The following is a 24,369-nucleotide window of genomic DNA, read 5'->3' as shown; positions in this document are numbered from 1 at the left end:
TTAATACCCCGCCTTGTGTTTTTCCTTTTTTTTCAGTGATGACGCTATGAGGAAGGCTGGTGTTGCCCATAATAAATCCAGCAAAGATATGGAGAGTCATGTGTTTATGAAGGCCAAAACAAGGGTAAAGCATCTCTATTTGTTTCCAGAAGTTACTGGGGTGTCAAATGAAGTTTGGAACAACCCGCAGAAATAGCAAACCTGGTGCACTTAGTTAACTGTCTCTGCTTAGAGTACATAGTTATGCAAAATTTTTGATTTATATGTGCTTCTTTTACCCTGAGGGGAAGTGAGGAGTTTTGCACCCAATATATGCATCAAACGGGCCTTCAGTCCAAGACAGCTTTCCTGATGCTGAAGCATTTAATGTGTATATAGGACCACATGTAATTCTTATCTGAAGACTTGTGTGTAGTGAACTGCATGGAATTTCCTTTATCTGTAGTGTAGCACCATTCCGTATGACCAGTTTGGCCGTCAGGAGAGACTAAGATATCAGTGAAAAGGCTGTGTCAAGAGTAAGATGAACGGAAGTGCTGTGGTCTCTGTGAAAGTCTGGTTATCATGTACAATTCTAGACTCTACCAAAATGTAAACTTCTTTCCTGGATCTGTGTTATGAGAAATTGGATGCTGTTGCTGTCTCCAAACAAGCCACATTTGAGAGAGAACTTGTCTTGATGAAAATTTTATTATGCTGATGCCACAAATTTATGCCTGCTGATGGCAACCTCACTGGTGAATTGGTAGTTTCATGGGCAGGAAGGCTATCTCAGCCCTGTGCAGTTTCTCTTACACCTTATGAAGCATGCTAATAAAATGCTGCAAATAATATTGTTTTTTTCACTTCTGATGCTTCTATCATGTGTTAGTCTTTAAAGTTGTTAGCTTGTATTTGTAAAACTGACTTAGCTTAAAAAAAAGTAGTCTGAATGTGGCAGAGTTCAAGGACTAAAGTAAGTCAGTGTACCAAGTAAGCAGGTTCAATCCTTAAGAAAAAGGGATTAGAGCAGGTAAGAAGTGGAAAATTGATGTATTAGTTTATGTTCACGTATTGTGATCCTATTAGTGTGACTTTCATGGAGGTTCTTTCTAGTGAATTGTGTGGCTTCTTGGCCTTCTTGCACCATCAGCCACAATGACTTATTAGTAAAAATATTCTCACTTAGTTAATGAACAGACCATTCCTTGCAAGTGAACTGCACTGAAAAGCCCACAGTGATTGTAAAGTAAATTCTGTTATGTTGAGGAAGAATATTGAAGAACCAGAAAGTCATGGATGAAATGTTTTTATTTCATATGCTAAACCACTCATTTTTCACCTTTAGGAGGAATATCTTTCTCTTGTGGCCAGACTCATTATCCATTTTCGAGATATTCGTAAGTAACTGGTTTTGGTTTGTTGTTTTTTCTTTTCTCAGTCCTAGGATTGCTTATCCCATCTTCCCAAAAAAGTAAATTTTAGGGTTTGTATGTGTGATTCTGCATGTGACTCTTCACAAGTTGCTTTAAAATTTTTTTCTGTAACATACATGCTTAAATTCTAAATACTGTTCCTTTTACACATCCATCTATAATTGAAAAGTCTTTGAGAAATTATTTAAACTAACTACTTTTCCCACCTTCCTAATTTTTTCCTGTATTTTTACTTTTTTTCTATTGTTTATGTAGGGTTCTGGTTACCAAATTGGCTTAGGTTAATGTATTTTGTTAGCACTACAATAGGCAGTGTTGGTTTTTGGTTTTTTTTTTGTAATTATTATGTGAATATATTTCTTGTAGAGAGTATATCTGAAGGGCCAAATTTATATGTGATAGGATTAACAAAGGCAATTAATTGTTCTTCCTTTGCAGACAACAAGAAGTCTCAAGCCTCAGTCAGTGGTAAGAGCTCCTTTTTTTTTTGTTTGTTTTTTTTTCTTCTCTCCCCTGCCCCTATTTCCAAATAGAACAGCATAGAAATAAGGGCTCTTTTGTACTAAGTATAAGGTGGCTGTGGATTCCATAGCTGGAACATTAAATGCTGCTGGAGGAAAGGCAAGGTAGCGCGATAGACTTGGAGTTGTCGAGTGATGAGGGTAGAAGGCTGGGACAGTGTTTTGGATGTAACACAGGAGACGTTGTTTGTTTCCCTGTTTGTACTTTTGGTAGCTCGCAACACTAAGATTCTTGAAAGAACAAGAGTAATTGAAAATAATCTTCTGCTGAGCAGTCTAGGTTCCTCCCTGGTACCAGCTTTGGGTTCCTCACTGTGTAACATCAGAAGCAAGTGTTGTGTTTGTGGGGTGTACGCACTCTGCCATTTGGCTGAGGTTAGATCTGATCATGTCGTCTGCCTCTGTGCTAATTCTTACAGCAGTGTATGTTAGGAACACAGTACGATCCTCTATTTTTATCCCCCTGTAAGCTAAATATGCAATGTCTGTGACTGATTAACATCCAGCCTGGACAGTTTGAAATTACTTTATAAGTATTCTTAAGAAAGAGGGGGTGCTGCATTCTGTACCTGATTAATATTGTTTCTGCACCCCATGCTGTGTTTTGCCCTCTTGAATTGCCATTCCCTCTTTGACTTCACTTTTCAGAGTGACTGGGATTCAGATTATGACAATTGCCTTGAAAGGCACTGAATTTATCCACTGCATAATAAATGTGATGTTATAGGGGGGAACAGTATAGCAACATACTTTCTCTGGTCTGAGCACTGCTTCTCCATGTTGACCTCGGGAGGAAGAGGCAAAATTGTATCCACTCTCTTCTTGGTTTTTTGAGATTACAAGCTGGATATCCTCATGGAGTTTTGTGGGCAGCTTGTTCTGACTTGCATATAAATGAAGAGGTGGCTAATAAGTTCCTTTTCTCTAATGTATTTAGAATCTATTTTGAAGTTTGCAAATCTGAAGCACTTTAAATAATCTCTACTCTATTTACAGAGAGGCAAAGACATGCCAGAAGCCTCTTGTGGTCTCACAGGCAGAGCAGTGAATGTTAGATTCTCAGTGTACTGGATCTAGTTACAGTCTGAAGCTGACAGATCAGAGAGTGGATGATGGAGAACGGAGGATTTTGGGGAGGTCGTTGCATGGCTGGCTGCATATTTGGTAACTATTTTCTTTGTAGATCCGATGAATGCCCTGCAGAATCTAACTGGGGGTCCCCCAGCAGGGGCGCCTGGAATGGGCATGGCTTCCCGAGCTCAGGGAACACCCATGAGTGGGATGAGTAGCCTTGGCCCAATGGGACAGCAGATGAGTCTCCCAGGGCAGCAGCAGCCTCCTGGAACCTCGGGAATGGCCCCTCATGGTATGCCTGGTGTCTCTACAGCTACTCAGCAGAGTAAGTGTTCAGTTTGCTTCAACCACTGAAATTGTTAGATCAGCCTTTTGTTACATAACTGTTTTCCACAAAGATGCTGAAGAGATTTCATACTTCTGGATAAATCAGCCAGGTGAACTGCAGGAAGAATTGATTTCAAATACTTGCTACCTGATGGGGTAAATGTCTTCCATAGCATAGTGAGGAACAGTCTAGCTGTTGTATGAGCAAATGCTTCTTTTGTCCTACAGGATGTCAACTTCAGAACTTTGTTTTTGTAGAGCTCACCTATTTTTCCTAAATGTATGATGCACAGAGGTCACCAGCAGGAAGCACATTTCCTCCTGTATGTTTTTACATTCTCTGCTTAGGTTGCTGACTTAATACAGGCAGAGAGAATTAGAAGTTGGTAGTAGGAAGCGTCATTAATTCCGCTGTTAATGTGCCTCATCCATTTGGGGAAGCAAAAGTATATGCTGCTAATGAAGAACATTAGCGTACTTTTGGGATTATCTTAAATTATTATGACTTATACTGGGTAACTGTCTCTCTCACTGTTTGGGTCTCATGTTTTAAGTACAGTCTACCTTCTTTTTAGCCCAACTTCAGCTTCAGCAGATAGCTCAGCAGCAACAGCAGCAGCAGCAACAATTCCAGCAGCAGCAGGTGGCTTTGCAGCAGCAGCAATTCCAGGCCCAGCAGTCAGCCATGCAACAACAGTTTCAGGTCCAGCAGCAGCAGGCAGCAGCAGCTGCAGCAGCCCAACAGCAGCAGCAGCAACAACAGCAGTTGCAAGCCGTCCAGCAGCAGCAACAGCACATGCTGAAACTGCAGATGCAGCAACAGCAGCAAAACCAGCAGCAGGTGATGACAAAAAATTACCACAGCAAATTGAGGGGATCTGTGTTCAGTTACTAGTCAAGTGCGGCTTGGCTTGCATGGAAATACTGAATATCAGCTCTGCTGGTGATTAACATGTTTCCACTTTGGGGTAGGACTTCAGTTTAGACTTGCAAGTTAATTGGCAGCAATATATTACATCCCAGAGGAAAGGCTTAACAGTTGTTTGGTTGCTTTCTTCTGTCATAGCAACAGAGAATTAAAACCTTTGTCTCTTTCTCTTTATAAACATCAGGGTACTCTTTCATTTTGACAAAAACAGGGATGTGGGAAAGAACTGAAAGCACTTGTATTACTCTAGAAATAGTGGCTGTTTTGTCATTGTGTGAATTACACATTGCCACTTTAAAAAATGTGTGCCGAGCACATTGTATATATGTTATCGTCCTTAGGCACGAAAGCAGAAGAGGAAACTTTGTCTGTCATGCACTTGTGCAGTTTCTGTTAAATAGTGGTGATGGTGCAGGCTGGTTATGTTTGAAGAAGTGCTTCTGAGTCCATTTGTATAAGAGAAGGTGACGGACTTCATCTTTGCTTTTGAAAACTATTTTAGTAGTGAGACAAGCTTGTAATATTGAAGCCATGGGATGTGTACTATGTAGAGTTGAGATATACAAAGAATGAGTGAATAAAAAGGTTAGGCTTTCCTTTTGGACTTAAAATCTCAGCCTGATGTATTAGGATTCTGTTTGCTCTTGGTTTGGTTTGTGCTATAAAAATAAGGCTGCTGTCGCATTGCTGGAAGCTTTAGCATCCTGGCTTTTCCTGCTTTTCAGATTCAGCAGCAACAGCAGCAGCAACAACTACAGCGAATTGCCCAAATGCAGCAGCTGCAGGCAGCACAGGCTATGCAGGCACAACAGCAGCAGCAACAGCAGCAGCAACAACAGCAGCAAATACCGCAACAACAGATACAGCAGCAGCCGCCACCTCAACAAGTAATGCAACAGCAGATGCAACAGATGCAGCAGCAACAACAGCAGCAACAGCAGCAGCAGCAACAACAGCAGGTTGCTCAGGCACAACAGTCTCAGCTTCCACCACAATCCCAGCCTCAACCCCAACCTATGGTATCTCAGCCACAGGCAATCTCAGGACAAATTCCTAGTCAGGTTATGCCTGTTACTCTTACGCCACAGCAAATAAAAGTAATGCAGGTAAGGGCTAGTGACCAGCTAATTGTTGGTTCATTATGATCCTCTAGAGAAATAAAAAAAATTTGTTGACTTTTGCTAATGATGAAGTAGGAAAAAACATAGCTTATCAAGAGAACTGTAGTTAGCATGTTACTATTAGAGGTTTATGTCTGGGCCTGCCAGCAGAGAACAGTTTTGTGTTTAAGAGTAGAATTTCTGGAAATCTGTGAAAATCATTTATGCAGCTAATATTTAAAAATAATTTCTTGTCTTACTATTGAATGGACAAGTAAAGAAAAGAAAAAGAAACAAGCTCTGGTTAAAGAAAAATCACCTCCATGATGTTTGCTGTTCTAGAACATGAGCAAGTGCTTTGAAGTGCCTAGTGCATGTGTCTAGAGCCAGTGTTGGCTCTCTAGCATGCTGGCTTTGCTTCTGCTGCCATATTTAGAGGTTTTGGTCAAAGTTTAAGATACCAGTAGTTCCTGCCTTGAAGAGAGTGTGGACAAGACAATGGTTTTACTCTGTTGAACCTCTTGCTGGGTTGTCCTCTCAATGGTGTGGATTTTTGGACTATTGCATTACAGTCAGGTTTTTTCTGGGCTCTGTATGTGCTGTTGTGCAAAAGCTCAGATGTAATCCCAAGACCTACTTTTCTTTGGGCCTTGCTGGGAGGAGTAGAGTGTCAGCCACACTTGAGAAATTATTGACCCCACATGGATGAGTTGATACATCCACTTTGTGCTCTTACCAGCTAAGCTAGGAGTAGCTAGAAGTCATGTACATCACACTGACAGTCATAATGAATGTATAAACCTTGGAAATGCTGGTCACTGGTAGGTGCCGAATAGTGTGCTTGAGGGAAATCAACACATACGTGGTTAACTATGTTTGCTAGAAAGTTGAATTACCTAGTATTGTTATAGGAAGACCTGATAGTACAGGGAAGAAGTTGCACAAAGAAGTCTAGTCTTGGGTGCACAGTCTATGGGAAGACTGTTCTAAATGTTAGAACCAGGGGAACCTGTTTTCATAAAGAAAGCTCAAAAACTCTAAGGAAGAGTATGTGTGTGGGGCTGATCTTGTTTCCACACCCTTTTTTATGATTATAGTCAATATAATTGAAACAGAAGTGTTATACTCTAATCAGATACATATCTTTACTTCATGCTTTCTTTTCATACTCAAGGTAAGAGCTCAGCTGGTCCAGCAGCAGCAGGCAGCAGCAGCAGTGCAAGCAGCTCAGGCCCAAGCTGCTCAGATGGGAGCTTCAGGGCAGGTAAGGGCCTGGGAGCCAGTATCACTAGTTATAGGCCTGTAGCAAATGCATGCTAGAGATGAGCATGGAGATGGGTTTCTGGTGGCTTTCTGATGAGGGATCTGACATCAGTCATCCCCTTTATAAAGGGGATATGGGCTTTTATGCTGATTCTCCTTTGCCTGGAGTCAGAGGCAGGATTTCGTTGACAACCTCTCTGTGCATGCTCTCTGTCCCGAGTAGGTAAGATTGTTGCCTGTACTGACACAGGAATGCACATCAATAAGATGGCCTACTGTGGTCACGCTACAAGTCTTGACTGTTGGTACCTGTAGTGTATCACCTCTTCTTCTGTTAAACTTTCTTAGGTGACTGCTTTGTTGTGTAAACTGATTTCTGTACTGTGAACCTTTGCCTGCTATCTTTACTCACATGTGATTTACCTTCCATCTCCATGTATTGACCATAAAGAATAGTATAGACAGTGAAATCTCTCTGCACTTCCCTTTCATTCCTTTCATCTTTCATCCTTTTTCTGAGTGAAATGGGCAGTAGATATAGATTGCTCTTGGTCTGGATGTGAATTGTGAAGAAAAAATGGCATGTGTCACAAGTGCAGAGTTACATTTTTAAAAAAAAAAAAAAGTGCTGGGTGAAAGCTTATTGTCTAACACAGTTTTCTTATCCTGCAATACACTTGTAGCCCCAGTGATTGTTCCTTGATGTGTGTCTGGTATGAAGGAGACATGGGGAAAAAAATTGGGAATGGCTTGAGCTGAACCCCTCATCCCATTTTCCACAAGAATATGAAATAGTCTTTCGTGGCTTACCTCTGTAGTGTTTCATATTGAGGCATTTTACAGATGTGGGTAAGTACAATTATCGCCGCTTTGTAGATGAAGAGACTGAGGCAGACAGATGAAATGAGGTTGACTAGGATTAATGGCAGAGTTCTTTTCGTATACCCAGACTTTCCATGTCTGCATGCACCATTTTCCCTTCAGTGCACAAGTAATATTATAGATTCAATAAGATGTTTGGAAGCTTTTTACATGGACTGTGAAAACAATTGGTTCTTCAACATACATCTCCCAGACTTGGGAGTAGTGTCTTGTACTGTCATGTGGCCCACATCCTTGTTGGTGGCTCAGTTCTGTTCCTGTATTGGTCCTTTTGCTTGTGTCAATGTAACACAGGATGTAAAAGCTGAGCAGTGGTAAGTACAGTTGGTACAGTACTGGCAGCAATGCAGAATTGTCTTTCTACAGTTGAAATGTGAATTCAAACTTCTGTTTCTTTCTTAAATAATTTCCAGGTGGGAGCTACAGGGACTTAGGCTGACTGGGAGGAGACTCTGACTTTTTTTTCTTTTTACTAACTTAATGGTGCTCTTTTCAACTCCTAAGCGGATGGATTGTGCTTATGTAGACTCAACTTAATTCTTGCCCTGTTTAGTGAATTCATATGCCAGTAGCTTAACAGCGCAGTGCATTTGAAGAGTTTTGGGTAATAAGATGGTTGACAGCAGGTTTTGTATTGCAGCTTTATTCAGACACGTGTAGTAGACTCAGGGGTTGCTCATTATCTATCACGGTTGGAGTTTAGAAAGTTCCACATGCAGGCTTTACTCCATTTATGTTCATGTCATTGCAATATGAGTCTACTGAAATTCACTTAACATTGTGAAGTCCAATACTTAAACGGGTTTCTTGTACTTGTGCAAATATTTTCTGTATATAATACTTAGTTTTAAGATTGTGGCTGTATACAGTATTACAGTGCAGCTTTGGTGTTGAGAGTGTATATGGATTTTCTTCAATTTGTAAGAAGTCTCTTTTAAGAGTACATTTTGCTTTCTATTTAATACATTTTTTTCACTAGCACCAGCATCTTTAATAAATCTGCCTTGGTTTCTTCATTTGGTTCAGGGAAGCTTTTGTTATAAACAAACCCTATCCTAATCTTTGCTTGTTATATTTAAACTTAGTCTCTAGGGGCATTCCGACTGGGAGGAGTTGGTATGGCTGCGTTTTTCCTTTTCCGTAAAGTTTCTGTTCATCCTTCCTACATAAAAGTAAAAGCAATCCCAGGTTTAAACGTGGATCCATGTGAGTTTTGAATTTCTTCTCTAAAGTTGTAAAGACATCGTGCAGGTCAGTGTTACCCTGCTTGGGTGTCCAGTCCTCGTGAGCATGTAACTCACAGCTGAAGCTGGTAAATAAAAGTGTCCTAGGAACCACAGAGTGCTACACAAGTCCTTGCAGCACCAAGAGAAAAATCTGTAATCAACTGGAGTTAAGTATTGAAGTTTAAATCACTGTTGTGGTGCAACTCCTTCAGGTACTCAGAATGCAGATGGCTTTTGCTCTTTGAAAATCAGAGCTGCCTTTAGTGGAGTGATAGTGGCACAATACTTACATGCGCTCACCAGAAGCTGCATTACAGAATTCAGAATCTTTGGATTTTAGATGAAAGAAAATTAGAGGTTCAGGATTCTAATTGTTATAATCCACTTCATTTTTTTCACATAATGGGTTTATCTCTTACAGTGGAGGGTCATTCTCTTCCTCTGCTTGCTCTCTGTTTTTATGGAGTAAAAGTCTCAGTGCTATAAACTGAGACAAATCAGTTTCACTTGTGGAAGAGGGTTTGCCTTCAGTTTAAATCTATTTCAGAAGTACTTGAACACTTCTGGTTGTCTTCTGGTTTTAGACTGACAAGAACAACTCCTTCATGGATATATTGCTTTGCATAAAATGGATGCAATCTTTGGAACCCCCTTTCCGGACTCCTTTGTCAAAGGGTCACAGGTGTAAATCAGCTGGAGAATGGGAAACATAGATTACTTTTGTTAAGAGAGTGGAATTGATGTCATTTTATATATACACACTTCCTTTCCAAAGCACACATTTCAAATAAGACAAAAAATAGAAACAATCAAAACCAAAATTATGTGCATAAATGTTTGACCAGTCACAACACAACAAACAGCTGAAAGCCTTTGAATCTGAGTTTGTCATGCTGGTGTTCAGTGGTTTGCCAGACACTTAAACTGTGAATATGCTTCTAATTTCCTTGACCTCAGAGGAAGTAATCTAAATCTTCACACTTTGGTGGTGTGGCATGAGAAACAGGACCAAGATGGGACATGTGGGTCACCATAACATCCCTGGGATTTCACACGCTCTAGAGATCCATGTGCATTCACGAGGGTCTAAGATGGGGTGATTGTGCCTGGAAGGATATGTTGGGTTTTCCACCCCCCAGCAATTTCCCTTTTTTTTTCTGTTGTTGTTGTTGTTGTTGTTGTTAGGGTTGTGTTGCTTCACCAGCTCTCATGTTGATACTGTAGCTCTTCACTGCACTTTGTAGCATCCACCTGTGCTTTGTGCCAGTGCTGGGTTGTTGTGTTTGCCTGTGGTGGCTGTTGCATGCTGTGTGTGTACATGTGCATGTGTGTGTGATGTCTGAAGCGCTGTCATTTTTTTCCCTTTTGAAATCCTGTCTCTGACCATCCCCCTTTGCCTGGATGGAACAGGACTGCATTGCTCTGATGTTGTGAACTAACAGCTGTGCTGAATTTGACACTATTTTCTTTATCAGTTATTGCTTTCCTTTTTCAGTCTTGCTATGTTGTATTTAATTTTATTTATTTTTAACAATTGTAAGCACATGCATTCTCTGACTTTCTAGAGACATGTTGCTGGCTGCTTCAGTCCATTTACATAGAACACTAAGCAAGAATGCCCCAAACCATTTGCTGAAAGGAGACTTTATTAACTCATAGTTTAGCTAGGGCCTGTATAGGTTTCTTGGTAATATGTATGCTGAAAAAAAAAAAAAGTAGCCCAGAGAACTTTACTGTAGGACTTTGAAGTACCAAACAGAAGCTCTTTTACTGATAAGTCCATCCGACAAAGCTACCTGAATACTACCTCAGAAATATGATGTATTTGCTATAGATTCTCAGCATATATGGTGTAATATCAAATTTTAAGCAACAGAGGGCTGGCTGTAGAGATATATCTGATTAAACCTGTGTGGCTCATGCAGGCTGATGGTTCTGAAAGGCACTTCTAGATGCTGCAGTGCAGCATAGTCCTAAGACTTTTAAAATACAAATTCTAATGCTAACCTTCATAATTTGTCCTAAATGATTGTACTTTAGAGTGTGCTCAGTCTATAAATCTGGAGAATCAAATAGTGCATGAATAAGCTTGAGGCAGATTGTGGACTCAGAATATTTTAGCACAGCTTAGTAGTAGAGGAATGGGAATTTGTCAAAATGATGGAAATTACAAGGATATATTTGACTTATTATGTGGGTTATAAAAGGAAGGAAATAGCTTTTTCAAACCCAGAAGTCCTTTTTGTTGCCTTTGGCATTGTTACACTGTCATAGGTTAGGTTGGTCTGAAATTTTGCTCACTGTGGAGCATTCCTAATGAGAGTTGCTGATGAACTGTCTGCCAAATTCTTTTATAATGAAGGGTGGCACACGCAAATATTACTAAATCCTTTGAGTCGACAGTGGGGGAAAGCACATCAGAAACCTATAGCGTTATATAGCTTCTTATATGGAGCATTCTTGACAACAATCTCAGACTACTTATTTCAAAGAATTCTAGAAATTCAAGGTGTCAGGCAAAATTTAGGAAGAGCCCTTCGTACAAATGATAGCATAGTCAACCCTTGACCCATGAATTTGAATCTACTCTCTCAAGATACATAGAATTCATTAGATGCTTTCTAAAAATTGGTAGAAAGGATATAAAAAGGAGTTTGAGTTATAAGCTAGCATGTTAGGTTAACCTTTAGAGAAAAGCTCACTAACCTTCCCTTCATGCTCCCCCTCCCCCTAATTCCTGGAGGTTGCATGTGCTTCTCATCCTGCCAGTGCACTGCATTTCTTGTTTTGCGATTACTTTTGTCTGTTGTCCCTCTGTCCTCAAAGATGATCACCGCACCTATGGCCCGAGGTGGGATGCAAATAAGACCACGGTTCCCGCCTACCACCGCTGTGTCTGCTACACCGCCAAGCTCCATTCCTTTGGGCGGACAGCAAATGCCACAGGTATTTACTGAGTCAAAGCACATTGTGTCAGGAATTGTGCAAAGCATTCAATACGTGATTGTATAGCACTTGCTTTCGAGGAAGGGGAAGTTCACTTTTTTGTCAAACAACTAACTTGCTGGTGTTACTCAGGGTTTGGTCTGGTCTGTTTTTTTATGGATCCTTTTTCATTTTAAATAATAGGTTTTCTGAGAGCTTGGGATATCACATAAAGCCTTTTTAAAGCAGTATAGATCTTTATTTTAACATTTGAAACATTTCCATGTTCATAATTGATTCAAGTCTCAAATTAGAACTTTGTGGTTTCTATTTAGTCTTTGTCCATGCTCCACAAGTGTGCATTTATGAGGGTGTTGCAAGTCAGTACTGCAGCATACTGGCTGAGTTGCGTGGGACCTTACTTATGTGTTCATGCTCTGTACAGGTGCTTCTTTCGTTGATAGTGAACTTGGCTCCTTTCAGTTTGAGTAGCTTCTTGGTATGGTATCAGGGACTAAGAAAACTGGAGCTGTTCTTTTCTTTCACGGTTGTGTAGAAGGAACTGCCAGAAGGATTCCACTCGTACCTGCATCAGAGAAGAACATATGTAGGCAGGCTGGCAGCACCTATCCAGCTGTTGCTGGAAGATGCATGAGGTCAGATGCGCACATCTGCCTGGTGCAAGTCTGGATCTGCTAAAGACCTCACAGTCATGTTTTGCAAGCAAAATGTGTCGTTTTGGGGAGTAAGAATGGGGAGAACTATAATGAAGTAGAATTGAGTTCTTACCAGTAAGTCACAAAACGAGGCACTGCTCTGCTCTGCAAAAGCTTGCTGAGCCCTATGTGATTGGTGTTGGTTTAAATATGTATCATATTAAGATGCTGGAATAGCGTTCAACTGCATTTTTCTATCTGTTATTCACGAACCTCAGGTCTTGTTCTTCTGGGTGCTAATTTTCAAACTTATTACCAGTACAGTTCTAGTTCTTAATACCGCTGCATTTTGTTCATAGGTTTAATGAAAGTTTCTTCACTCTTTGCATTTTTTGTTTCCTTTGCAAGCTTGTCATGGGGCTGTGGAATGTCTGAAACTCTGCTTCCTAGTGCTGCAGCATCAACTTTAGTAGGCACAGCCTTTACTTCTCAGGAATTTGCTAAGGTAGATACAGTGACCAGAAAGATTCTGCAGACCTAGGCAAACACATCTGTTGTCGGTTTTGGTTTAAGATGGATGGTTGTTTCAATGCAGATCATTGTTTATAGGTTAACTGAAGTAAAACCCAGGCACAGCTGTTGAGTCAAAGGAGAATTTATTTTGATCTTTATTGGCTGAAGCAGTTTATATGTACTGAGACAATCATCTCCCATATGAAGAATACGCAATACTTGGTTTGATGAGGTCTTCCAATAGATATTTAAGTATTAGATTGGCTTATATTTAATATTTGAGTCATAGCAAAAGATGTCTAGTTTAAGCATTCAGTGCCATAGGCTGATCTTTTAGTGCTGTCATGTCTATGGTAGTTGAGGAGCTTTGATTTCTGACACCATGCAAATTGGTCATCAAGGAGTGCTCTCAGCAGCATGCCAAGGACTGTGAAAATGATGTAGAAGACTGAACAACTAGAGAAGGCAGAAGAAGAAAGGAAAATTCTTTATGAACAATGATTGGAGTGAAAATGGCTCCTAAGCAGGTGGTAGGATGAGTGAGTCATGGTTTAATGAAGCGTGTTTTTAAAGTGAGTCTGACATGCCATATACGTGACAGCTCTGGATCAGCATGAATCTCTAGTGCTGTCTGCCAAAATATTTTATTCCAGTTCTAGGTGGATTAGAAATTAGAAATGTTGGCATTTATGCCTCTTAATTTTGTAAAATGCTTGAATAATATTGTCTACTGCATGTGTTATACTTTCTTGTCGTCAGAGCCCTTGCGGCTGTTCACAATAGGAGTACAGGGCTGTAGTGTATATCTAGTTATTAATTACTCGTTTGAGTCTGTCATCTCCTTGACTGCAGTATCAAAGTCATTTAGACTTGATGATAGGTAGTTCAGAGTGTCTTTTCTCTTTAGTAAAGAATCTTGGTATTGCAGTAAAGAATCTCTTTCAACGAAAGGACCAGATGTGATACCAATATTGTGTGGCTATTTATTTTTACCCCATATGACACAAATGTCAGTCTGTCTTTTTTTTATCACAAGGCTCAGTTGATTCTGCAGTGGGTTCTTTTGTTTGTTTGGGGGTTTTTTGCTATTACGGTCTTTTCAATCAGAAGAATATATTTACTGACACAACATTGTATTCCACAATCTCCTGGTCTTTTAAATTGCCAGAGAATTAGAACTGACTTTTTTTTTTCTTAGCTGAAGTTTATTTGTGCCTGAATAATTAAAACATGAAATACAATCAATATTAGTTGTGGTTTTTAACAGCTAAGAGAAGTTTCATATACCATATTTGAATTGGCTCAAGAAACCTGCTGATCTTCAAATTTTAAAAGATCAATCTAATACGTAGCTTTTGCTTTAGCAATTAGATAACTAATGTGTTAATACCAATGAATCTCCTCTGTTTCTAGTGCCAAAACCTTCAAGTTCTGTCTACAAATTTATTGCAGTCTGCAATAGTATGAACTTCCAATTTATTATTGGCACAGAAATCTTCAGCAATTTGAAAATATAGGGGAAAAAAGTAAAACTGAGTTAATATTAAAATAAAGCAAGGGATACTGGCTTGACTGGAAATATGGAAATCTGTATCTGCACTTATTTCAAGATCTGCAGAGTTTCCATTTTGTCATGTAAAGCAGCATAATGCTGAACTTTAAACCCAGTATGCAATAGAGTAGGCAAGGCTGTGCTTACTGGCTTAACGTTGGAACTGTAAGTACAGTAGTGTAAATGCTTTCTAGAGTTACTTTAGACTAGAAGTGTTTCTACTGTTCTTCACTATTACCCATCGCTTCCTTGTTTTAGTCTCCTTTTCCTTGCTGTTAGCTTCTGCATATTGTACACTCTAGCTACTGGGAGCTTCTGAAAACCTCTCGCTAGCCTTATCTACTCAGTGCTGTCCTTTGCCTGCGACTCAGCAAACTGGAGGTAGGCCTCATAGCTAAGTTTATCTTCCAGCATGGTGTGCTCTAAATGTGAAAAATAGCTTTGAATTAGTGGTTACGAAGTGCAACTTTTTGCCATGCAAGCCTAAATATCTTTTGGGCAAGACTTCAGAAAATTAGGGCTTGGTGTCATGATCAGGTCACTGTAGAGTCACAGAGTAAATTCATGTTTGGTGGGCAGTAATAGCTGTCCACGAATATGCTTGAAGATGCAGAAACTGTCATCCTGCAATGAAAAAAATATGTAGTTGCATTTCCCTATATATGTTGAAGATGAAGGGTATATAAATGGTCAGTAACCATGGTTTAACTCTGGAGTTAAATGAGGAGCTCAATTAATTTAATGGAGTTAAAGCTCCAGAGGGAAGGGTTTTTTTGTCTCTTGGGTTTATTGTGTATTTTTGGGTTTTGGGGTTTTTTTAAGCCTTCTTTTTAGTGAGAGTCAGTTGGAAAGAGCATTCCCTAGAAGTTGAAATCTCATTAAATTGTTATAATCTTAATCCATATCCTGTAAACAATGTAGAAATCTAAAGCTGAAAGCGTCCTTAGATCTGTTCTGTAGCTAAAGACATCTGAAATTATTACATAGCAAATTAACTGCTTTCAAATTAAAGTAAGGCAGTAAATTCAGAATTGCATACTTCTTTGAGTATATGTTTTTGAAAATGTCACATTTTTGCTTAATATTAGACATTAGCCTTTGGTATTCTGAGATGAAGCTGGTAGAGAGCAAACCTGTTGCAAGAAGGAAAGCTGTTTGCCTATGCATGTACTTAAATGAGAAGAAGTAATGCAGAAAAAGATCTAATTCATTCTATGCTTGTGTGCACAGTAGATGCTGCATGTTCTTTTCTTTGCTTTTCTGCAATATTTGTAAATTAATGTGAAGGGACCTTGGTGTTGAAGTAGATACAGAAACTTAAATCTGGCAAAAAACCCTAATGAAATCTTTCTTCTTCCTTCCCAAAACACAAGGATTTAAGTTTTCAGAAGTAATTTAATGTAACCAACTTGAGACCCCCCTTAAAAGGGGCTTGATTTTCAGGAAGTGATGAACCACTCAAAAGTGGTCTTAGCTTGACTTGATGAAAAATGAGTGCAGCATCCGTATGGGTAAGTTCTAAATCACTTGCTGTTCAATAGAATGTTATGTAGAATTGTAAAAAAATCAGGGAGTGCTTTTTGCAGTGTTCGTCCTAGCTTCTTTCCAAACAGCTGTGAGATGCTTGGTTTCTGTGGGAGGTAGACTATGCTTTTCAGTCTCAGAAATGCTTTTCCAGCTGTTGAAGAGGTACATGCTGTTAAAGAATCTACCTCCTGTGAAAAACAGTAAGCACAGTCTCAGTATTTGTTGACTATGGAGAAAAGGAAGATATAATAGCTTATTTAAAGCATAATTTCAGCCTCACTTGTTCTAGATATTATCTTTGTAGGAGAGGTTGCGAAGGTAATGGGGTTACTGAAGATTGGGGAAAAATCTTCGTATGTCAGGCTGCATTTGATTTGAAACTACACTTTAATGGATGATAAGCTAGTTTTTTCAAGTTTAGTAGTTTACCTAGCTCGGAATTGTTTGGGCCCTTTTTTTTTTTTTTTTTTTTTGTGGAGTGTGACCTTGCAGAGCTGTACTGTGATATTCCAAGCGAAGCATTTCCTTTCATATTTAGAGCATACATGCAAAAGTAGACCATGCAATACTTACTTTTTAATATGCTAAATATCATGTCCTCTGGAAACAGTTGGATGATTTAGATGGATATTTAACGAGTGATTGAAGGATCACACTAAATTGCAATGCCCCTGAAGTGTCTGGGACTTGTGGATTTACTGGGACCTTTGATTAAAGATGGTTTAGACTGAGGGAAACAGAGTTATTAATTCATAAAGGTGCTAATCAATGACTTACAGAATGGACACATGGGTTAGTGAGTCACAATATGTGGCCTCTGTGGGCTAATTGAGTTTATCTTTGTATGTACTTACTTATAGCCTCAGGTCATAAGAACTCTGCACGTGCCTTAAACAAACATGGTCACTTAATATCTGCATTGCTGTGCCATGCTTCTGGCCATGATACAGGATTTTTGTCTGGTTTTAAGTGATCAAGGGGAAGAATGCCCACTAGAACGAATATGAGAATTTGCTCTAAATTAAGCATCATCTGTCTCTGGCACTTTAGAGTGTACAGAATAAACTTCGTTCTTACCCAGAATTTGGTGCTGTTCCGGAAATGCTCTTATTCATCTTCTTGTCCTTTAGGCACACCTCCTCATTCTCCAAAGGTCAGAAAGCTACTTCATTTTTTTCCACCCAGCCGTTCAGTTTGGAGTATTTCTATCTCCACTCAGATTTTCAAAGCTGAATACTTAAACAAGATGTTGGTGGCTTGGCTTACTTAATTTTTTTTTTTTTTATTTCCTTCCTCCTAAAGAAAACCAGTGGGGAAAGTACAGTCAAGTCTGACAGACCTCTGAAGACTGTAATTAAAATGTCAAAATAAGGAGGGGTTTTATGGCTGTTAATTCTCAAGTTGGAACTGTCTTTTCTTCCTGCTCCTCTTTACACTAGTTCTAATAAAATACAGGTTTTTCAGATGGCACTTCTGACATTTTAATTGCAACATGATGGTTTGGGAAGTGAAAAACAATTTTACAGCTATTCAAATTATGTGCAGATTTAATGTTTATTTCTAGTAAAGTTGATAGGAGTACTGCCCTGAGAGAGTGTCATTATGGGGGGGAACAGGAAACTAACACTTTCATTTCTTGTAGGCCTGAGGATGCGCTTCTCTCCATAGGTAAAGGCTTTTAGTTAGGTTCCCATCCTCTACTCCCTTTTGTTGTTATTGATCTTACATTTTTCCACATTTCAGGTCAGCCAGAACAATATTACCATGATGTCATCCCCATCTCCTGTCCAGCAAGCTCAAACACCCCAATCAATGCCTCCACCACCACAGCCACAGCCATCTCCTCAGCCAGGCCAGCCAACTTCTCAGCCAAATTCAAATGTCAGGTGAGCTAGACTGCAACTTTTGAGGACCTTTGTCAGTGCTGTAAGGGTGAGGTTTTCAGAAGCATTCAATGTATCTTACTCTGTTTTTGTTGAAGTGAATGAATTTTAACATCAATTTCAGTGAGAGCACAGGTGGGATTGTGCTCTGAAAACCCCCCGTTTTGAATAAAGAAGCTGTGTATAAAATCCTTGCCAAGTCTACAGCAGAGCTACAGAGTGCCATAACAATGCTTACTGAAAGCATATCTGCTCACAGGCTGATCGTGCTTCCTTTTCAGATTCTGGCAGGTTTGATTTTTATGCTTATTTTTCAGCTCTGGCCCAGCTCCATCACCCAGCAGCTTTCTCCCCAGTCCATCTCCACAACCATCCCAGAGCCCTGCAGCTGCACGAACACCTCAGAACTTTAGTGTCCCATCCCCAGGTCCTTTAAACACTCCAGGTAAATGATCTGAGAACTATACTGCAGACTGTAAGTTGGGGTATGCTTTGGTAACTGTAATAGTTCCCAGGAAACTTGGTTTTTTTGGCACGATGTAAACTTTAGAGAGCTCTACAAAGCAGCCAGCATTGCAAGTAGTGAACATGTCACATGCACCACGTAACACAACAGCATGGAAATCTCAAATGAAAATCAGCTGAAATCTTTTCTCATCACTGAACTATGTAAAGGGTTTTCCTAACTTCCTCAGTGATACTTAATTTAATGGAGCAAGTTTATAGAGGCATAATGATTCCTTAGTTCCGTGCAGGAAGGAACTCTTAGCAATAGCATGCGATCATAGAGGATGGTAACCACTTAATCACAGGTGGCAGGCTGCTTTGCTCCAAACTACTTTCCTAGGTGTACTCTGACACTTGTGCTTGTCTCTCTCCCAGATGCAATAAGCAGCTTCTGATACTGTGAATGGAAGCGACATGCTCGCTCCTTCTCATACCAGTGCTGTGTGCTCTGCAGTTTGGAAAGCACCAACTTAAGGAAAACTACAGCAAATTCAGTGTGTTGATTTAGTGTTTAATGCACCAGAGTGAAGGACAAAATGAGGACCTAGACAATGGGTATATGAAATGTTGGACCTTTTCAGAAAAAAAATTGTATTACATGGGGATTGCTGTGCTGCCCACAGAACATGTTATTTCTGATTAGAGAGTTGGACAAGCACTTAAACTGTGGAGGACATCCAATTGTGGATTTGGATATTTGATGTGAGCTACACTTAGAGTGCCACATTTCAGATCTAGATTCTGAAATGTGAGAATGCTGTTCTGCAGTATCTTTTATCATCCCTATGACATGCAGTCTTTACTTCTTACCAGGAAATCCAAATTCTGTCATGAGTCCAGCCAGTTCTAGCCAGTCAGAGGAGCAACAGTATCTGGAGAAACTCAAACAGTTATCGAAATACATTGAGCCGCTCCGGAGGATGATCAATAAAATAGATAAAAATGAAGGTGATGTTCCCTATATTTAATAATGCATTTCTCTCTGTCAACTATCTCTTCTGATGAAAGAAGCAGTACCTTGCCTTTTGTGATCGTTTCTATTCTAGGGATTAAAGATGACAGTGAAAGTTAGTTGCTCTTTCTTCCCTATGACTGTAAACATTTTACTGTGAAGAGTGCGTAAAATCCTCATCCTTAAATTCCCATCAATTTTCCTTTACTTCTGATGTTTTTAAGACACATAATGCTTACACAATGCATACGCTTATGATTAGATGAAAGATCTTTGATCCTTGCTGCTTTCTTTGGTGTTGTCTCATGTTTTCACTTTTAACAGTATATTGTATTTATGTCTGCAAGTATGGAAGCTATGCTTGTAGTCAGTGCTCATGTCTCTGATATTATTTCAGATAGGAAGAAGGACCTGAGTAAAATGAAGAGTCTCTTAGATATCCTGACTGACCCTTCAAAACGGTAACTCTTTTTCCTTTTGGCTGGACATCAGATTCCCCAGCTCTTCCAGAAATCTGTTGTTTAGTATCTAGCCATGTTGGCATTGAAGCTGTCTGTGGGGCTCGGATAGCAGAAATGCTTCAGCCTAGGTGGCCATTTTGTGGTGATGAAATTTCTCCTTTTTTGCAGGTGCCCTCTGAAGACACTGCAGAAATGTGAAATTGCTCTGGAGAAGCTGAAAAATGATATGGCTGTGGTACGTAATGCTTTGCACTAGCAAGAGATAAGCAATTCCAAAAGGTCTTACGATTTGGCAAGATAATTTTTTGCATTTCTTGTTGCTCATGCTGTTAAGTAAGGTTGGACAAAACAAGAAAACAAGAAATGGGCAAGCATTTACTTCATGTAAATCACCTGTATGTATCTTTTAACTGAACTTTCAAGTACTTGTGCTTTGTGCAAAGACTTGAGTAATTCTTTCCATGAACTTTTGCAGCTGATTTCAGGACAGACTTCCTAAATGAAAGTTATGGACTTTTTTTTTTTTTTTAATGTTACTCTGTGCAGTTTTGAGAATTCTTTGTATTTCGTGCATTAGAAGTTTGCTACTATAAAATTTGCAGAATCAATAATTAAGATTTCTTTTTTGGTGATGATTAAAAGAAAAGGGGCTTCTCTTGTGTTTTAGCCTACTCCACCGCCTCCCCCAGTGCCCCCCACCAAACAGCAGTACTTGTGTCAGCCACTTTTGGATGCTGTTTTGGCCAACATACGTTCACCAGTCTTCAACCATTCCCTTTACCGTACATTTATGCCAGCTATGACTGCAATTCATGGACCACCAATCACGTATGTATCATTGGCCTGCTGACTGTCTTAAATGTTCATTATCTAAGGAAAAAATATTTAGTTGTAGAAACTATAAAAAGAACAGATGGGTTTATGGATGGGTGCGAGTTATCTCTTTCCTTTTTACACCTGTAAAATATTTGACAAATGTGGTGTTGGCATACCATTTTCACCCAGTCCTTTTGTGGACTGTGTTTTACATAGGGCCCCAGTTGCTTCCCCTCGAAAACGGAAATATGAAGAGGATGAAAGACAGACCATACCAAATGTCTTACAAGGGGAAGTCGCAAGATTAAATCCTAAATTCCTGGTGAACCTGGACCCTTCCCACTGCAGTAATAATGGCACAGTTCATCTCATATGCAAGCTAGGTAAGCAAGAAGAAATTAAGGGCTGAATTCAGAAAGAAGTGCTGAGCTTGACTGTAGAAATTTCAAGTTTTTTGCTAAGTCTTGAATCTTGCCAAGCTGTGACTTCTGCATGAAGTCTGTACTTACTGGATTCATAGCACTACTTAATCCTGACATTCTACACAGCCTGTGTCAGGGTACACCTGGAGATTTCCTTCACACAGATTGTTCCTTTCTTTGCACTGAAGTTGCAAATGGTAATCTCATTTAGTGTCTAGAAAGTGACTTGTTGCTAGGAACAATCTTGAATTGTGATTTGACCTATACTGATACGTCAGAATTATTCTGCCTCCAACAACTAGGACAGATCTAGAGAATGGGTGAGTTAATTTTTGGCAGGGTCTGTTTCAGTTTGTACTAATGATCAGTGACAATGGTGTATGTTCAAGAAAGAAATTAAATTGCATATTTTTTTGTCTTAGCTGTATCAACATAAAGTGTTACAGTCTTTTAACTTGTTTTGCTCTTTGGATTCCAATGGGGAAAATAGATTCTTTCCTTCTCCCCTTCATTTGAGAAATCTGAACTGGTTTTATCCTGAATATTAGTACATAAGGCACTTAATTTTCAAAAATGAGGTGTCTTAGTGAAGTTCAGCTGATGAAATGGTGAGTTGGCAAGGTGCAGAAATGTGTAAGAGAGCGCTATGTTTGCCAGGCTTCTTTTCCAAGAATTTAAGAGCGTTGTTAAAGCAAGCAATGAGATTGCCTTCCAGTAAAAATGGAAATGTACAGCCTGGTTCCTCCTTGGGGTTCAGAGGCTAGAAACCAAACTGAATTATGCACAAAAACCCCTCTGTCCAGCAAGGAATGTTTTGTTCTGATGGGAAGTGTGTTTGCATTCTAGATGACAAGAATCTTCCGAATGTCCCACCACTACAGCTCAGCGTTCCAGCAGACTATCCAGATCAGAGCCCTCTGTGGATAAAAAACCCTAGGCAGTATGGTATGAGGATGCTAGCGTGACATTTGTTGGGCATGTGTGTGTGGTAATAGTGGGAAAATGTGAACACCTAATGTTACTCTTTTTTAAATTTTTTTAATTATTTTTGTTATAACTCTGTTTATCTGTTTTTTTTTTTTCTTTTTTTTTTTTTTTCCAGCAGCCAATCCCTTTTTGCAGTCAGTGTATCGGTACATGACTTCAAAACTATTGCAACTTCCAGACAAGCATTCAGTCACGGCACTCTTAAACACCTGGGCACAAAGTATTCGTCAGGCCTGCCTCTCTGCTGCGTAACATCTCACTTTCTAAATTGTGACACGAGAAAGAAGGTCTCAACAGCTGGCCTCTTCCACATGCCACTGGAAAATCACATTTTGGGGAGGGTACTTCAGAAGAAAGAAGCCTTATGTTGTTTTGTTTCTAGGTGTCAGGTTCAGTAGAGAACCTGATGTTAGATTTAGCTTTCATGCTTTTTATCTTCTGCCTCTGTGGACTTTTGCCAGCATTTTCAAATATACAAAATGTGTATATATGGTTCTTGAGACTGTATTAGGATGAGTTTTTATTGTCTTCTTAGAGAAGAAATTATTTGTGGACTTCCATCGGGGAGTCTGGTTTAAGAGGGAGTAGGAAGAGAATGTCCTAATTTGCTTCCAAGTTTGCTCAGTGCCAGTATTCCTTTCACACTGTATGTTTTGTGACCTGATACTGCCCCAGAAATAAATTAGCTGCAACTAGAATGTGCTTGTAAACTTCTCAGTGGTTGCAGGAATCTTTTGCCTATTAGCTTTGCCCAGAGATGGGATAAATTGCAGCCTTGTAAGGCATCCCTCAAATATGTGAGATAAACCTGGATAATGATACTTGGAGGTGGGAGGGGAAACAAAAAGAGCAAAAAAAGTATTTTATAGCTTATTTTCAACACTACTTTGTATAAACGGTTTTTGGTTACTACGGACCACATGTTTCTCACTCCAAAAGAGTGAGGTGATTCAAAAGAAGAGATACTAATGTGCACACTGACTTCCTCTATAAACTCAGTAAATGTGTATGTAAAGGTGTGAGGGGGGAAAACCCAATGGTATAAAGCCCTAGTAACATGAATCAATCTTTTACTAAGAGTCTCTCTGAGCTGTCTGGCTTCCTTTGGGAGTTGATGCTGTTCAGTGAAACTGCTTCTATGCCAGATCAGTTTGTTTAAAAGGAGAAGGAAAAAATCAACATAGCTCAGGAGTAGAACTGACAACTAATATTTTGTTCCTTGAGCAATGATGGGCACTCAAGTCAGTCATCAGCTGCTTTATTGTTGGGCACTTCTAATGAAAACATTTGTCATGAGTAACTCTAATTTCATGTATAGTGTGATTTGTTTTATTTTCCCCATGCTTATAAGTGGCTCGCTCTTAATTTCCTGGTGCAGAAGAATTTAAAATTTCATATGTTCCCCTTATATCCTGTTCCATCTCTATTGTGCAGCAAACCTTAAAGAGTAGCTGGGCTCTCTTATACTAGCGTCAAGAAATTGCTATGACCTTCGTAAATCTGTGTGGTGTCATCAGTTTTAGGATGTTTTTAAATGTGGGTACGTAGTAAGCACTGACTGAGGCAGCAGAATGCTATCAGTATTTTGTACATGAACTAATGCATTATCTGTTTGTTTCTATTGTAATAAATTTATTATTATTCCTGTGTTGGATGCTAACATTATACTGCTCTTCCCATGTTGATCCTTGGATACCAGTTCTGTTGTGTCCATTGGATGGTGGTTACTTTTTTCTATGGTAAGTGAAAACTCGTATGCTTTGAAGGTTAGGGGAGGAAATCCTAAATGGCTCTTTGTGCCATGCAACACCATCTTTACTCTCTTCACAGTGAATTGGAAGACCTGGTCAAGAGATTAGTAATTGCATCTACAAACAAAAGATGTAGTTTGTTTAACTGGTACTGTTACATGTCTAACTCTTTCCTTAGGGCAAAAGAACCAGCGGCACCAATACAGTTTGTAATACATAATTAAGTCATAACCCTAGAAATGATTGGGGGGGAGCAGCTAAAGATATTGCTGGGGTCTAACACTGAGACATTTAAAGAATTTATTTCTTAACAGTTTGGTTAAAACATGTCTGGAAATAGATGCACAACATGCACGTCCCTTACATTTACAATAACTTTCCTAGTGTAGTTTTCAGAGCTGTCACTGCAGTACCTTTCAGTTTTCCTTCAAACAAGATGTAACGAGATGTTAGACTAAGGGGGTCGGCATCTTGACATACAACACAACGACTTCTCAGTTGGGAAATAAATCGTGAAAACTGGAAGTGGGTCACGTACCCAGATCATGTCAAATTAATAGCTGTGTACCATATAGCTGCCTTCCTTTTCTGTTGATGGGCAAACTGTCATAAAGCTCCTTATAGATCTTGCTAAAATAAAAAATACAAGCTTATTCCCAAATTCTTGGAAAGAGGCACCAA

General features: G+C 39.5%; 1 protein-coding gene across 1 annotated transcript; it reads left to right on the top strand.

Moving 5' to 3' along the window:
• The first annotated feature begins 42 nt into the window (after window positions 1-42).
• MED15 (mediator complex subunit 15) lies at window positions 43-22,263 on the top strand. The gene is made up of 17 exons (XM_035898590.1): window positions 43-124; window positions 1,328-1,379; window positions 1,854-1,883; window positions 3,120-3,335; window positions 3,913-4,178; window positions 5,012-5,371; window positions 6,540-6,629; window positions 11,563-11,682; window positions 17,653-17,795; window positions 18,110-18,237; window positions 19,113-19,247; window positions 19,649-19,712; window positions 19,881-19,947; window positions 20,380-20,540; window positions 20,745-20,911; window positions 21,797-21,895; window positions 22,053-22,263. The coding sequence occupies exons 1-17, from the start codon at window positions 47-49 to the stop codon at window positions 22,187-22,189; spliced, it is 2,313 nt and encodes a 770-aa protein (XP_035754483.1). The 5' UTR covers window positions 43-46; the 3' UTR covers window positions 22,190-22,263.
• The last annotated feature ends 2,106 nt before the right edge of the window (window positions 22,264-24,369 follow it).

Source organism: Egretta garzetta, unplaced genomic scaffold (assembly GCF_000687185.1).
Source record: "Egretta garzetta isolate BGI_Z169 unplaced genomic scaffold, ASM68718v1 scaffold447, whole genome shotgun sequence".
NCBI classification, from domain to species: Eukaryota; Metazoa; Chordata; class Aves; order Pelecaniformes; family Ardeidae; genus Egretta; species Egretta garzetta.
This window is presented reverse-complemented; position numbering and strand designations above follow the sequence as displayed.